The 14885-nt window shown below is 42.6% G+C and overlaps 1 protein-coding gene across 10 annotated transcripts in view; it reads left to right on the forward strand.

Moving 5' to 3' along the window:
* hecw2a (HECT, C2 and WW domain containing E3 ubiquitin protein ligase 2a) overlaps window positions 1-14885 on the forward strand; it is a 39884-nt gene that overhangs the window by 4491 nt on the left and 20508 nt on the right. For 9 of the 10 annotated variants that reach the window (XR_006380164.1, XM_044217101.1, XM_044217100.1 and 6 more), the window contains exons 2-9: window positions 6156-6870; window positions 10571-10678; window positions 10920-11014; window positions 11448-11514; window positions 12570-12739; window positions 12912-13051; window positions 13287-13387; window positions 13487-14343. Coding sequence is in view for 9 of the 10 variants with exons in the window: in XM_044217101.1 (XP_044073036.1) it covers window positions 6492-6870; window positions 10571-10678; window positions 10920-11014; window positions 11448-11514; window positions 12570-12739; window positions 12912-13051; window positions 13287-13387; window positions 13487-14343 (1917 nt within the window). In the remaining variant the exon portion in view is untranslated. Of the gene's footprint in view, window positions 1-6155; window positions 6871-8779; window positions 8880-10570; window positions 10679-10919; window positions 11015-11447; window positions 11515-12569; window positions 12740-12911; window positions 13052-13286; window positions 13388-13486; window positions 14344-14885 lie in introns of those variants that run through there. The other variant, XM_044217107.1, reaches the window with a different exon arrangement.

Here is a 14885-nt window from a genome sequence, read left to right on the forward strand (position 1 = left end):
GGCTGAGTGCTGGACCTCAATACTTTACTGATACCAACCGAAATGCGTTTGTAGCAGCAGTTATTGAAAACTGCCAAGTATCAAAAGCTGGCACTGAATGTCAGATACGTAATCTTGTTTACTTTACAATCGAAATGTTCCACAATTACCAAGATGTTTTACACTGCATTTTCTATAGGTTTAAATGTTCCTGCATAGCTGCTTGTATTATTTTGGTATGGATACTGAAACGAAGGTACTGTATCGGCACTATGGTATGAAAACACAGATACCCAGCCCTTTACGCACCCTTAATTCTTCATCGTTCATTCTGTTTTTAGAGAGAGTTGTGCAGTGTGAGTTAAGGCACCGTTTGCGTATTGTAGAATGTAATGTTGTAATGTTTAGTGATGTGGTGAGAAAGAGATGATCAAATCAAAAACGCGTACTTATTGAATCAGGCGACTTGATAAGGCTTCACTGACTTTACAGGCTGTAGAGCCTTTGGTAGAAATTGAGTTAGCCAATGAGTCCGGACTTAAAATGGAAGAGCGACATAGAGGTCGATGTCACGTCTGTTTCACGTATAGGTCATTAGTGATCCGTCATTAACCCTTTACCATCCACTTTTCCCCTTTTGTTTCCCCTTAAGTTGTTTTAAGGTTGTTAAAATCATCTTATTCCAGCGGTAGGATGTTTACAATGATTTTTTTATGGCTGCACCATTCTATTAAATGGAAATGTTCTAGATATTTAGTGTATAATTTCCCCCAAATTCAGCCTGTGATATTTGGTATTTGTGGAAACTTTGGGATCTCCACTTGGATTTAAAATATAGTTATGCGGGTGCACTTGCTGTACAACCTGCATTTGTAACGACTGACCCCACAGTCATTGCACTAGATATGACTGGCTCTTAAATATGGGTTGAAGAAACGAGAACGAATAGCCTGTTTAGCAGCTCAAATGCCTCAGATCTGTCTGTATGCAGTTTTTATGCCTTTCACAAATCCATACACAACCCACATTCCCTTTTATAGAAAGGTCAGCGTTCTAAACGTGGAGAGGGTGATATCAATCAGTCTTCCGGCGTAAATGGCATTTTCGACTCGCCGAGGCCTGTCACGCAGGGATACCTCCCGAGGAGTGACTCATCCCAGACGTGTACTCCGAGGGCGATGTGTTTAGAGAAATACCCTGAGTGGGACAGGGCTGCACATTTTCTGGGAAGTGGGAACACTCACACCAACCCTGTGGCCTGTGTTCTCTCAGAATGACTCACACAGCTGTAACTCCTGCGAGGCCTCACTGCAGCGAGTGGTACTCAGGTGGACCGCTCAGTCTTCATCCACCTTTAGGTTCATGTTGGAGCTCAGTGAGGGCCTAGTTTGTGAAGAGAATGTGTTTTCATCTTCTGAGTCAGAAATACTGTTTGTATGCATGGGTAAGAATGTGTGTGCATGGTTTTGTCAAGCAGTGGGGCGTTTGATGCCAGTGTGTGTGTGTGTGCACACATGCGCCAGCTCCCCAAGGTGCCCGTTCTGTCAGGCTGTAAAGTGCAGCAGTCACCTCCACAGGGGCACAGAGGGGTCCCTCTGAGGACACACACACACACACACACACACACAGCCAGAGAGGAACAGAGAAAAGCGAGTGAGAGGAGGAGGAATCCCTTTACTGACATCACAGCACCTACAGCTCACAACACATATCCAGTGGGCAAAAACACAGGGGTTGAAACTAATGATTATTTTCATTATTGATTAGTCTCTTGATTATTTCCTTTCATTGTTTCCATGAAATGTAAGAAATTTGTGAAATATGCCCATCACAGTTACCCAAGGTGATGTACATTTATACAAATAGCCTGTTTTGTCAAACTAACCCAACGGTATTCATACTAAACATTATCCTGTAAAACACAGAAAAGCAGCTAATTCTTTTGTTGTCAAAATCTAAAACCCACAAAGTTTTGCATTTTTGCTTAATAGGATTACTTGAATTAAAAATAGTTCCTAACCTTTTTGAAAACAAAGCAATGAGTCTTTTTGAAATCCCATGAAGAAAAACCCCCCAACAACAATGCATTAGTCAGTCGCTCAGCACTTCCCTACCCTGTCTGTGCTACTCAGCCCCGAGCTCATTGGTTCTTACGGGAGATCTAAATGTTTAAAAAAGGGTCATGAATATGTACATTCATTTTTTAAAAAGGCTCAGTATTTTCCTGAAACAGCTTGGCACTGTAGTTTTAGCCAACTTTACTCAAACAGGAGGAACTAATGCATTTGATGGGAACTATATACAGCAGCGGATTAATACACAATATGGGCTGTGTCCGAAATCATCACTCATTCACTACACACTATCTAGGGAGATGTAGAAGACTATATACTGAGCTCATCTGCAAAATGACCAAAACACTTTCAGACGCTACTCGGGTCATTTTCTCTGCACGGTTAATTACGTCTTCGCTGTCGTACAATTAAAACGCGCCAGACTACAAAATGGCGAACTCACTATATAGTGGACTATATAGTGAGTGATTTCGGACACAGACCTAGTGAATTTTTCCTGCAGCAGAATGGTGGACAGGGGATTGACTCTAATACGCCCATGTTCAGCATAATAAAGGAACATGTCACCCAGGGCTGCATCTCATTGATTTGTTTTTAATAGTTATCCTTTAAATGATTAACCAAAATTGTTAATTTCTGTCAGTCAACTCTACATTAATTGACTAATCATTTCAGAAGTAAAAGGTGTGTGTGTGTGTGTGTGTGTGTGTGTGTGTGTGTGTGTGTGTGCGCGCTCAGAGTAGAGCAGAGCAGGCGCCTGTAATTGTGAGGATTCAGCATGTCGTCGTCTTCTTGGCATGAGGTGTGTAAGGGGAGGTGTACAGCCATTTTGCTACAATGGTGCCTGTCAGTCATGACTGTCACATGGGATGCTAGACAAGACGGACTTTTTCAGCCTCGGCATTAAAAATAACCAGACGTGTCATTATTGTAACTCCCAAATACCTAAAAATCCTCTCTGCCATCCAGTTCTAGGAATGTTCTCTGAAGAAATGCTTTTTGACAAGATAGAAGAAAACAGCAATCCAGCACATCCTGCCATGCTCCATCAGATCCTCTGCAGCAGATGCGTTTCTTTTTAGTATTCAGTGCACTGTGTGCACAGAGTACAAAGTATTTGGTGCCTAATAACAGAACAGCACTCAAATGACTGTCTTTGCAAGGCTGGCTTTGTCAAATTTAACATCATCACAGAGAATGGTTAGAATTAGAAACAATTTTATTTTTGGGTACTCATAAAACACCTTGTTTATCTACCGGTATGTCCGGTCCCTGAGAATCAATCAGCAATCCCACATCAGGTCAAAACTGTGCAGAGCAGTCGAATTGGGATTATAATGTGAAATAGTCTTTTTCTTTTTAGAAGAAAAAGCACTAGAGTGAGTCCAGATTGTTCAATGTCCTCTCCTAAGGTCATGTTTGGGTCTGTGCTGGTAGACAGACTCTTCTTCCCCTCTGTTTTGAGTGGGAAGGCTGCAGCCGCGGTATCTCCCACTCCACATCAGGGTTAGACAATGCCTGGCAAACATGGGGGGGCGGGGGCGCTTGGACCACAGGAACACTTACATAACAACTCAGCAGTTACATATACACTTATTTTTGTTTCTTCTTCAACGGAGTAAGCTTCTGCTTGTTTATGGAAATGGCCCCTCCCTGCTGGTGCTACATGATTGTGTATGAGGCCATGAGCACACGTGAGCAGGATTTACGTATTCCTGCATCTGTGATGAAGGTTTTATTCTGTCATAAATCCCTGTGTGTGTGTGTGTGTGTGTGTGTGTGTGTGTGCGTGTGTGATGGGCCCACACTTGGGTAATCTTATCGACTCAGGGACGTCCAGGCTTTCCCCATGTCAAATGCAGCAGATCTTATTTCAATATAAGGCCTGGGTTATCAGGAAAAACACAGCCAATCTGCATACATCAGCACAGAGGCCAGTTCATAATTTCTGTTCAGTCAGTTCAAAATGCAAAGTGAATTGATTAAGAAGCTCAGGAGCAGTATGTACAGTATATTAGAGAATTTTTCATTCAGAATTTTCACAGTCATACTCACACACAATCTACCTGTTAGCTCTCTACATGGAAAATAATTACAAATCAGACTGGAAAGAAAGAAAGCGCAGAAGTAAGGATTGCAAATGGAAGATATACAGTAACTGACTAGAGGAGACATCCACACTTGTGGTTTTTACCTACTGTGAAGCATTCACGCCAGCCTCACTTTTGTTCTTTTTGTCACTTGATGATGCAGGGAAAGTTTTTAGTGGGTGCAGTGGAGGTAAAAAAACAAAGTAAACATTAAAGCAGGGTTTTTCAAACTGTGAGGTGCACCCCCACTGGGGGCGTCAAAAATGACTCACTCAGTCAAATCTCAGTACACAGGCATTACACACATATATTTAGATTCTGTGTGACTTACACTTTACAAGGATATCATAATCTCTGGTGTTCATCTCGAATAAACATCCACGGATCAGTTTAGAAATCATAGAAGAAAGACGCCCCTGATAACTCCAGAACTTGCCCAAGAATCATGTTTTTAAGTTTTTCTTCAGTATCAAAGTAATCCAGTGATAGTTGTCTGTACATCCATGGGTACACTGCAAACAGGAACTGCTAATAGCTAATTCAGGATCTTTTTAATGGTGCCGAAATGTAAACAAATTTTAAAAACGGGGCTCAAGTCACCCAGCCACGGTTCTTCTAACATTTCAGTTTTTGTACGGATTAAACAAAAAAGGTATACAGTAACGTATGAGCTTTACAGGTAGTGGAAGTCTTTCTGGTTTTTTCTACCTTTGGACAGAGCTAGGCTAGTTGTGTTCCCCATTTTCTAGTCTTCATGCTAAGCTAAGCTGATACTGACATGAGAGTGGTATTGATCTTGTCATCTAACTCTCGGCAAGAAAGTGTATTTACCCAAAATGTCGAACTATTCCTTTAATATCAAAATATAAGAGGGAGCATAAACTGTCAGTGACAGTTCTGTTCAGTCATTTGGACTGGAGTGATGTCTAGCTTGTGGGTTTTCTGTTTTGCTCATTTGAAGGCTATTAACTTTACAATCCAAATGTTTTTATTAAATACATGATGCATACAGTGCAGACCACACACTGAGGCCTGCAGAGGAAGCAGTGGTTTCAAAACATCACTGAACAGCTCAGCTTTTGAGACGTATACGCATTTCAAATGCCAAAGATATCAGGGCTTAGCTCAGACTGCAGCCCACATGGTTTTCCAGTGACTGCACCAGGCACATATTAGCTGAATATTACCAAGCCTATTCTCCGTCGGAAAAAGCCCTCTGCTTCTCAGCCTGTCTAAAACCAGCGGCCTTTGGCTAGATTCTGAAGTCACATGCCATTCTTCCTTTAAAAACAAAATGGCTCTGGTTGAGACTCTGACAGCACTCCCCAGACAGGCCCCAAACTGGCATTTGCTGATTGAAGAGCTTCCTGAGGCAGATACAGCTGTCTGTCTCCTTTCTCTGTTTTTACTAAGGCAGCCTATACTGACAGAAACCATAGAAACCCAGTTGCAGAAATGTGTGTGTTTGTGTGTGTGAGGGTTACTGCAATGATTTAAAGATTTCTTATTCCAAATGATCTAATTTGAAATCCATTATATCTGACATATAATGGCTTTCAGATTAGATCATTTCAGTCTACTCTTCTCCACAGTGGGAAGGTCTGTTTGTACCACCAAGAAGAACATATACATTCTCATTAAGTGTTTCATTAATCATTCAAAGTAAATAGTGCATTGTGCTTACTCCTTACCATTCTGACACAAGTAAGCAATAAACTAATAAAGAATAACTCAAAATGAGTAATAATAAAAGGGATTGTGCAGTTGAAGCCCTCCTCACATCCATTCCCTCTTTCATTAGAAGGATTTTAAGAGAAGAAAGGATGGAGTGAAATGGTTGTGCTGGGTGTTGGTGACAGGTTCTTTGACAGCAAACAACCCCCCTCGGTGACTAATGCAAGTTCAGTCATTTGTTGATTGCAACGCACGGCATGCAATCATTGCTTTTGTTGGGTGCGAGCAATTTTGTAGCTTACTGTTTTCTCTCTGTCTCCTCTTTCCCCATCTTTAGATTCCCATTGACTTTGGAGAACAAGAAATAAGAGTGGCAAAGATTGTGACTGTCGTTGGAGATCTTCTACTTCGACAGGTCTGTTATGATCCAAGGACCAAAAGGGCAGATAACGTGTCCTCTGTGGAGAAGGAGTCAACACATAATTTCTAAGGCTCCCGTATGTTTCCAGTCAAGACAGCCTCTCAAAACCAACTCTCGCTGTTCAAACATGAGGATTTAAGTTGAGTCAACAGGGATAAATGCTTTAAATTTGTCGTCACTTCCACGACCAGCCCAATCGATAAGAAGCTCCTGCTCATCATCTTATTATTGTCTCTTTACCAATCGTGCAACATGCGTCCTTCCCTTGCCACGGCAGTCCTACCGCCAAGGACCCGTTCCCACAATCCACCCAACCTCCCAGTGGGGGGCCGAGAACACTTGTCAGCTCCACGAAGACGCAGCCCCCACCTCCGGCACACCCTCAGCCCGGAGAACCTACGAACCCTGGCGGAGAGGGGCGGGGCTGCCGTCGATACCGTCTCTGTTGTCAGCAGTCCTATCGGCCTTCCGCGGGCAAACAGTGACACAGATCTGGTGACCTCCCAGAGCCGGTCCTCACTAACGGCGTCCACTCTGGAGTACACGCTGAACCGCGGCCAGAACCTCGTCATATCTTGGGATATCAAGGAGGAGGTGGATGCTACCGACTGGATCGGGCTGTACCACATTGGTGAGATGATGATTTTTACATATGTAGATGCTAGTAGAGCTGCTTTTAAGTCTTCTGGGGCAGGTCGAGGTCAAGTCCTTGGGTACTTGGGGATGAAATTCTTTAGGTCTGAATGTTGCATCGACACGGCGTTCTAATAATAAATATGCAAGGTATGCAGCTATGCAAGGCCTGCTTGTTGCTGTCTTATTCATTTTTTAATGTTCTGGAATTTTAATAGGTCAAACCTTGAGACTTAAGTGTTTTTGCTTTCAAGTCTGAAGTCAAGTCTCAAGTAAAGGCCCCCACAGCAATTGCTGTAACAGCAGGTTTGCAGGTTCATTGCATGTCACACTGTGCGAGATGAGTCTAATAAATTCTTAGTCGCATTATGTGTCCGTTTGTAAAATATAAAGTTTGGGGCATATCAGATTGTGTGATAAATGCCTAGTAAATTGTAGCGTTATGAATATGCAAACAGAAACAGATTATTAACTTGCGTCATTTATTCGCACCCCTCTGTGTTTTGGGAATGCAGCGAAACAAACAAAAGCTTCGACAAAACAGTCCCAACACTGGAATTCACACAAAGGTCCACTTACTAGCTTCTTTCTCTTTCAACTGTATGACATGGTCTTTATCAGCAAATGGGGTTTACTCAGTTGTCCAGTTGTCTTAGAGATGGTTCTGTTGACATGCCTGCGCAGTTAATATTTACAGTAATAAGACGGTGTAGTCCCTCATTTGTCCAGGAGTGTTTCAGAATCAAGACGTTTCGAAACGCCTTGATTCTGAAAACAGTGTCCAGATGACTACAACTGAAACCTTTTCTACGATTTACAGTAAAATATTATAGTATTATAATATATATTTGAAGTCATAACAATTACTGTGTTCGCATGGCAATAGATCCATCTCCATGACAACTCCAGCAAACTCCATCCAGTTATTTGGTTGAAAACACTGGAAAAGGCTAGTAAGTGGGCATTAAGTTGGGATCACTTTGTCAAACTACTATTTTTAAGGTCAAGCGTTCACTGTCATGCTCTCATGCCAAAAACATAAAAATTGGCACCAACAATGTCTCATTGGCCAGTGTATTCTGAGTCATAGACATTTTTTTCACAGCAGACATTTTGACTTGTGATAGTAGGAAAAGCACAGGTGTTACTAAGAACATTAACGATGGCTCTGTTCCATTCAAATGTCCCAGTGAGCCAGCATGCACAATACCAGGACCCTGAAACTGAAGCAGCTAAATGGAATTCAGCCATTACAAATGTTATTATTTACACCTGAGTTTTTCTTACTGTTTCATGTCAACATGTCTGCTGTGAAAAATGCCTACTTCATGCTGCATTCCGATTGGTTGGGTTGTAGACATGGGTCGTAGCAGCAAGCAGCATTGTGAGAATTTGATCCTGAAATTTTCGTCCGTGGTCGCCAAAATGGTAAATCAGCTGTTGGTGGCCGTGTCTCACAGTGTAATGACTAAAATTTTCACCATGTTCTTTTATGATTTTCAACTTTTGTCAGTGTATCAGGGCCTTAAATCAACTTTCAGAGCAGTCAAGCTCAAGTTAAGTCTCAAGTCCTCACTTTTGTGACTGAAGTCTGACTCGAGTCCAAGTCTGCAAGTCTGATTGCTAGTAGCTTATTTATTGTAATAGGGATGGTTGCTTTTATCAGTGTTTGCACATACATGTTCAGAATCAGCAGAACAAAAACAAAACAAAAGACACAATCTGAAGGTTTTCTCTGTCTGCCTCTATACTGTTATTTGTGCTTTTCTCCAAAATGTTTTTGCTGATCTATTTCGGAAACTTGCAGGCATCCAGGACCTCAGCTGACTTCACCCTACCTATCCTCAAAGCTTTTCAGCTGATCCAGGTGTTTTATTATTGGGAGCTGAGAATAGCCAGGTAGAGTCTTGTGCAGGAGCTTCAAACTCCAAGTCAATACTGCAACAGGAGCTGTTGAGACTTTACACAGGACTGGAGGCTGACTCAACATGTAACAGCTCTGCCTCGGTATACAATAACATACACACCATCACAAAGCATGCACGTCTCTGAGGCGAATGGGGTGGTCTCCAATAATGTATGCTAATCCTGCTTAGAGACAGGAATTTGACAGGGGGGAAATACATTGACCTGTGTGCTGAAGAAGGCTATCAGGCTCAAACTGTCAGGCAGATCTGTCCATCGTGGTGAAAAGTAATACAGGAGCAATAGTGTACAACCAGCACATTTGTTAATCTATGCATTCTACACTGTTTTGTTCACGTAATAAAGAGCTGATTAGACATACAGTACAGTTATGTTCCAAGGCTGGATTTGTAGTTATTTGTGTTATTACAAATGTCAATGCGATTTTTTTACTTCTGGGACAGAAAAGAGAAGTTCTGGTTTTACTTCAGCTCTCTAGAGTGCCATTTTATTTGATCTAATAATGTTGATTAAAATCTAACCTGCTAAATGTCTAGTGCTTCCACTGGTTTCAGAATACATACTGAAAACAGCTCCTGGAGACATACTGCTGCCCAGACCAATGTAATTAATAATTAAAAAAAATGGATTATGATTTTTCCTAATAAGAGTTTTTTTAACTGCAGAATCAGTATTGTTTCAATCTGACAGAATTAACATAAAGAGAGCAGTGTAATTGCTGCCTTTCACTCTCCTATAAGTCACGATGGTTACAAACATTATACAGTGAAGCAAAAAATGAAAGTTGTCTCTACACCAGATAATTACTGGTATAATACAGGGATGTTCAGAGGAAAATTGGAAAACCCTGTGAGCTGTTAAGCATGATGTATTGTGTTCGTAATGGATAATGGATTTCTGAAAACAATGGGTGTCTTTGACTTCTGAGAGGTCAGACAAACCTGCAGTACTACAGACGGCAGTAGATTCCGGATACCATGCAATTATTTTATAAAAGAATGTAGTTCATGGTGGCTTTAACTTGTTTACCAAACGATTAGTTACAGTTCTGATGACCTCCAGGACTTAACCTGCCTGGATTAGTTGATTCAATTTCCCAAACGTTTCCCTTGTAGGTGAGAATGCTGTATGGGAGAAAGAGATAGTGTAAACTGCTGGTGCCGGGCGGGGCGTCGGGTCACTTCATATCGATCATAAGGCCGCCAGGACTTCATTACATGTTCCAGGGTCTTATACCCCAGAGGGGCTACCGCTTTCCTCGACTAAGCAGACACTCAATGATAAGCTGCTTGCCTTCCCCTCCTCATCTCCCCTTCAAACATATGCACACACATATACAGCACACGCTCCTCCCTCGACTCTCTCCACCAGTCAGCTGAGTTTGGTGCTTCATTAATCTGTGTGCGAAAGTGCTACGTACAGCGGAATTCCCCCTCCCTGTTTTTAACTCAGAGGAAGTTTGGTGTTTGTCCTTCTGGTTAGAGGTTGTTGGGAGGCTATTTTGGGAATGGATTTCACTGATTAAAGGCAAACTTGTGTTTTGGAAGACAGAGTCTGCAGACTAAACATACTGAAAGATGGAACAGATGCGGCTTTGTTGCAGTTTTTCATAGGAAGAGCAGGATCCAGAGCTTGAACACTGTCATCTGCTGTTTAATTTAACATTCTTTGGTTTGAAATCAGGGGGAATGTCATGACAGCAAGAGCGTGATATGTCTAACTCCAGAACTAACACACACTCACATCTAACTAACATTTCCCCTCTTCTCCAGATGAAACCAATCCGTCCAATGTGTGGGACTGTAAGAACCGAGGGGTGAATGGCACCCAGAAGGGTCAGATCGTTTGGAGGCTGGAGCCCGGGCCCTACTTTATGGAGCGTAAGTTATCATAGGAGAAATCCAAAGTTTCATGTAACAGTTATCCTTAAATCAAGGCAGTATATTTGCCATGTATTTAGAATGTATTTAGAATTAAGACCATATTAAATATTCAAAACGCAGTACAGTTAGACTTCTCCACAGTCTACAGTACAACGTTTAACAGCTTTGTGGCCAACAATAGGCAGATAATGTTTGTACTGCTTCCACATCCCATAACACTTTACGGCTTCCTCTGCAGCCGAGACCAAGATCTGTTTCAAGTATTACCATGGAGTGAGCGGAGCCCTGAGAGCCACAACCCCCTGCATCACCGTGAAGAATCCTGCAGTCCTGGTGTGTGTGTGTGTGTGTGTGTGTGTGTGTGTGTGTGTGAATCAGTTTGAGATTTAGACATTCAGAGTCTCAGGCTTAGCTCTATCATTATGGTTCAAATTAGGCATTGGGGTGAAGATTACATCAAAGAATTCTAATTAGTTTTGTGTTTTTTTTACATTAAATGGTTGTATTTCAGCACCCGACTCAAATTCCAGAGTGTTTTTGAATGCACCAACCAGCAGGGCCGAATAATCCCATTCTAGTTTCTGCAAGTTCATTTTTGAACTGAAATGAATATAAAACCAATGGCTGTCTGTGAGGTTAGAAATCTGAACATGTATACAGTAGTATTCTTTGAAGAAAAAAATTAGATTTTTGTGAATTTAGTAGGACGAACACTGGTGTGTCCCAGGTCTGCGGTGTACGGAGTGTAACGTCTGTTCTCTCTCAGGTGGAGGGACTGGCAGAGCAGGTGGGCATTGAACATCCACGAAAACTGATCAGCTTTACTTTGACAGGTGAGTTGAAAGGTTTACATGTTTTAGTTACACACTGCTATCATCATAATCATTCTCAATAACAAGTCAAAGAAAATCTGTGAATGGGGTCAGTAAATTTAAGTACATTTGAAAAAGCCCTCATAAACACAGACAGACTTTTGGTTTTTATCTTCACATGTTTGTTTTACAGTCCTTTGGGGGAAGCTAGAGTAAAAGCTGTTTTCACAGTGGCCTCGGAATTTAAAGAGGTGCTTTCTTGAAGGAGAAAGACAGGGGATGTCATCAGTGTTCTATAGAAGTCAGTGGGTATAAGGATTTTTAGAAATAAGTTTACAGGAAAATACCAGTGTGTACCTATACAGCTTGTTTCAATTATCCATTACATCAGAAGTGGCTTTTAGCTGTTTTGCCATGCTGCAAGCCCAACTGTAGTAAAAAAAACCAAGTTACCATTTTTTCCAGATGAAAACATGAATAAACCAGGAAGGAGTTTTATGCACCGGGAAGTGCTCTGATGCAGTTATGGATTGTTATGGGAGTTATTGGCCAATGTGATGGGGGATTCCAGATTTTGTGTTTATGGACTTAGACCAGAGATAGACAGAAAAGGGGTTAGAGGAAGGGGGAATAACATGACAAAGACATGACAATAGAGAACTTCTTTATGTTTGTCATTATCCATCCGCAGCTGAAGTTTTGTACTAAAAGGCATCTTGAGAATGGTTTAGTGTGGCTCTAGAGATGGCAACGCCGGTCAGTCAGTCGGTCCACCACGTTGGTCCAGACTGAAAGATTGCGACAAATTTTGGATGGATTTCCACAAAACCTGGTACAGATATTCATGGTTCCCAGAGGATGAGAATGAAATGTCTCAATAACTATTGGATGGACGGCCAGGAAACTGGTGATCACCTGACCATTAGCATTTACGTCCAAGTACCACTGTGACTAAGTACAGCCTGAGAGAGCTGCAAGCATGGCTGCAGACTTTAAATCTTGTTCAGAGAAGAGAGCATTAGTCTTTTACTTCCCCTAGTATTTACCATCTCTTCTTCACTAATGCTTTGTTGCAGATCTGCGTGCCACTGGCCTGAAGAAGGGCATGTTTTTCAATCCGGACCCGTACCTGAAGATGTCCATCCACCCGGGGAAGAGGAGCGTCTTCCCCATCTTCAGCCACCACGGACAAGAACGACGATCAGCCATCATCGCTAACACCACCAACCCCGTCTGGCATGGAGAGGTGACATTTAGGCTTTTATACACCACACCACACCACTACACTGAGAAACAGCACTCAGAGGATGTATCCAAACACACATTCACTCAGACACACACACATTCTCTTTCAAACAATATATTCTCAATACACAAGTGAGAATGTATTGACTGTATATGTTTTTGCCTCTCTGCAGAAATACACGTTTGTAGCACTAATGACAGACATCCTGTACATCGAAGTAAAGGACAAGTTTGCGAAAAGTCGACCGATCATCAAGCGCTTCCTCGGTCAGCTCACTATCCCTGTGCAGCGGCTTATTGAAAAAATACCTGGGTAGGTGAAAAACATATAGACACACACCGACATAAGTTCACTCTCACAGAATTACACACACACACACAAACAGCACATATGCTATGTGTACTTGTATGTAACACCAGTTCAGCAGCTTCAGTTCAGTCAGAAGGACATATTGTATGACCTACTTCATTACTTAAATTTGATGTGTGCAATGTCGCAGATATCATGCTGTTAGTATCTGTTTTTCGCTTTTTGTTTGGCTGTCCAGAGTCCAGCCTGTGAGTTTCTCCCTGTGTCGGCGCCTGCCCACTGAACATGTAAGCGGCCAGTTGCAGTTTAAAGTGGAGCTCACCTCGACCGGGCCTGATGGTAAATCTGCCTTTAAATTGTATTTTGCCGCTACTATGTATTTTCTTTAAATTTGTCTTCTCAACGTGGAAATACAACCTGTTCCTGTGCCTACTGTAGGAGCCTCTCCTGAGTCTATCATTGGCATGTCATCCTTGAATGGAGCTCCAGGGACTCCATCCGATGATGAGGACCTGCCCCATCATCTTCCGGGAGTGATCTCGGCAGGCCCTTCTCCTACTGGCTCCCAGGGCTCCCAAGGCATGTGGGAAGGCGGGGCCATGGCCTTCCCAGAAAAGGAGCTGCCTCTTGTTGGAGCCGAAGGTAGATTTGCGGAGCCTGTGAGCCTGTCAAGCCATGAAATGCTCCAGAGATCACTCATTGAGGGCCTGGATGCCATTGAGGCCCCCAAAGGCCCTGGTGAAAGACCCCTGGGCGCGGCCTCGCCTAAACTGCGCTCTAGCTTCCCCACACACACAAGGCTCAGCGCCATGTTGCACATCGATTCAGACGAGGACGAGGAGAGGTCTGGGGCCAATGACATCACTCCGGTGCCGCTGTCACCACTGCTGATGAATGGAGAACCTCCAGATGTCAGCGGCCCCGATGAAGAGGACCCGTTTCCTGAGCTCCAGCAGGAGCCTGAGCAGCTGGAGCCCTCAGTGCTAGAGGAGGAGCCCGAGGGTGCAGGTGGTGCGACAGACGACGTGCCCCCTGATGCAGAGGTGGCCCTGGAAATGGGGGCAGGTCTGGACTTGGAGGATGTTTTGGAGCCAGACGTCTTCTCCGAAGTGGAGGAGGCTCCTTTCACAGAGGCTTTGTCCCATAATGCTATGCCAGAGGATGAAGTGCATGAGGAAGGAAGGGGGCCTGGCGAGGACCTCTCCTCAGAGATTGACACCTGCTCCATGGCAACAGCTCCGCAGACTGTCTTCTCATCATCGGACAGCTGTCCAATCACGTTGACTACTGCTGTGGTGAGTTCACAAACAGCTAATATGTTTGACATTCTGCTTGATAAGTGACTTAAATGATCAATTATCAAAATAGTTGATAAATAATTTTCTGTCATTTTACATATCAATTAATAAACTTATTGTTCAGTTATCTAACTGAGTTTTAATTGCTTTTAGGTATATTTCACACACAGATTACCTTCCAAGCAAATCACATCAGCAGATGTCTGAAAGAAAATCTAAGACTCAAATTTCATATAAATGGATATTTTAACATGTTTTATTTATTATAGAAAATGTATTTATTTTAATTTGGATTTTATCAGTGTTTGTTAAAGGTGCCCTGTGGAGCTTTTTTGTGAACAAACAAAAGCAATTTTTGCATTCAGTGTTTCTCACCTAAATGCACTGCGTGTATCTCCTTTTTAAGATATTTTAAATCATGCTTTGTTTGCTTGCTAGCTGTCGTCTTCTTCACTGTTTTTGTTGGTGCTTCTTGCCACTTCTTGGCATGTTACCACAACCAACTGTGGAAAAGAGTGGGGGGAAAAAGGCTTTTGGGT

This window comes from Siniperca chuatsi, linkage group LG12 (assembly GCF_020085105.1).
Source record: "Siniperca chuatsi isolate FFG_IHB_CAS linkage group LG12, ASM2008510v1, whole genome shotgun sequence".
NCBI classification, from domain to species: domain Eukaryota; kingdom Metazoa; phylum Chordata; class Actinopteri; order Centrarchiformes; family Sinipercidae; genus Siniperca; species Siniperca chuatsi.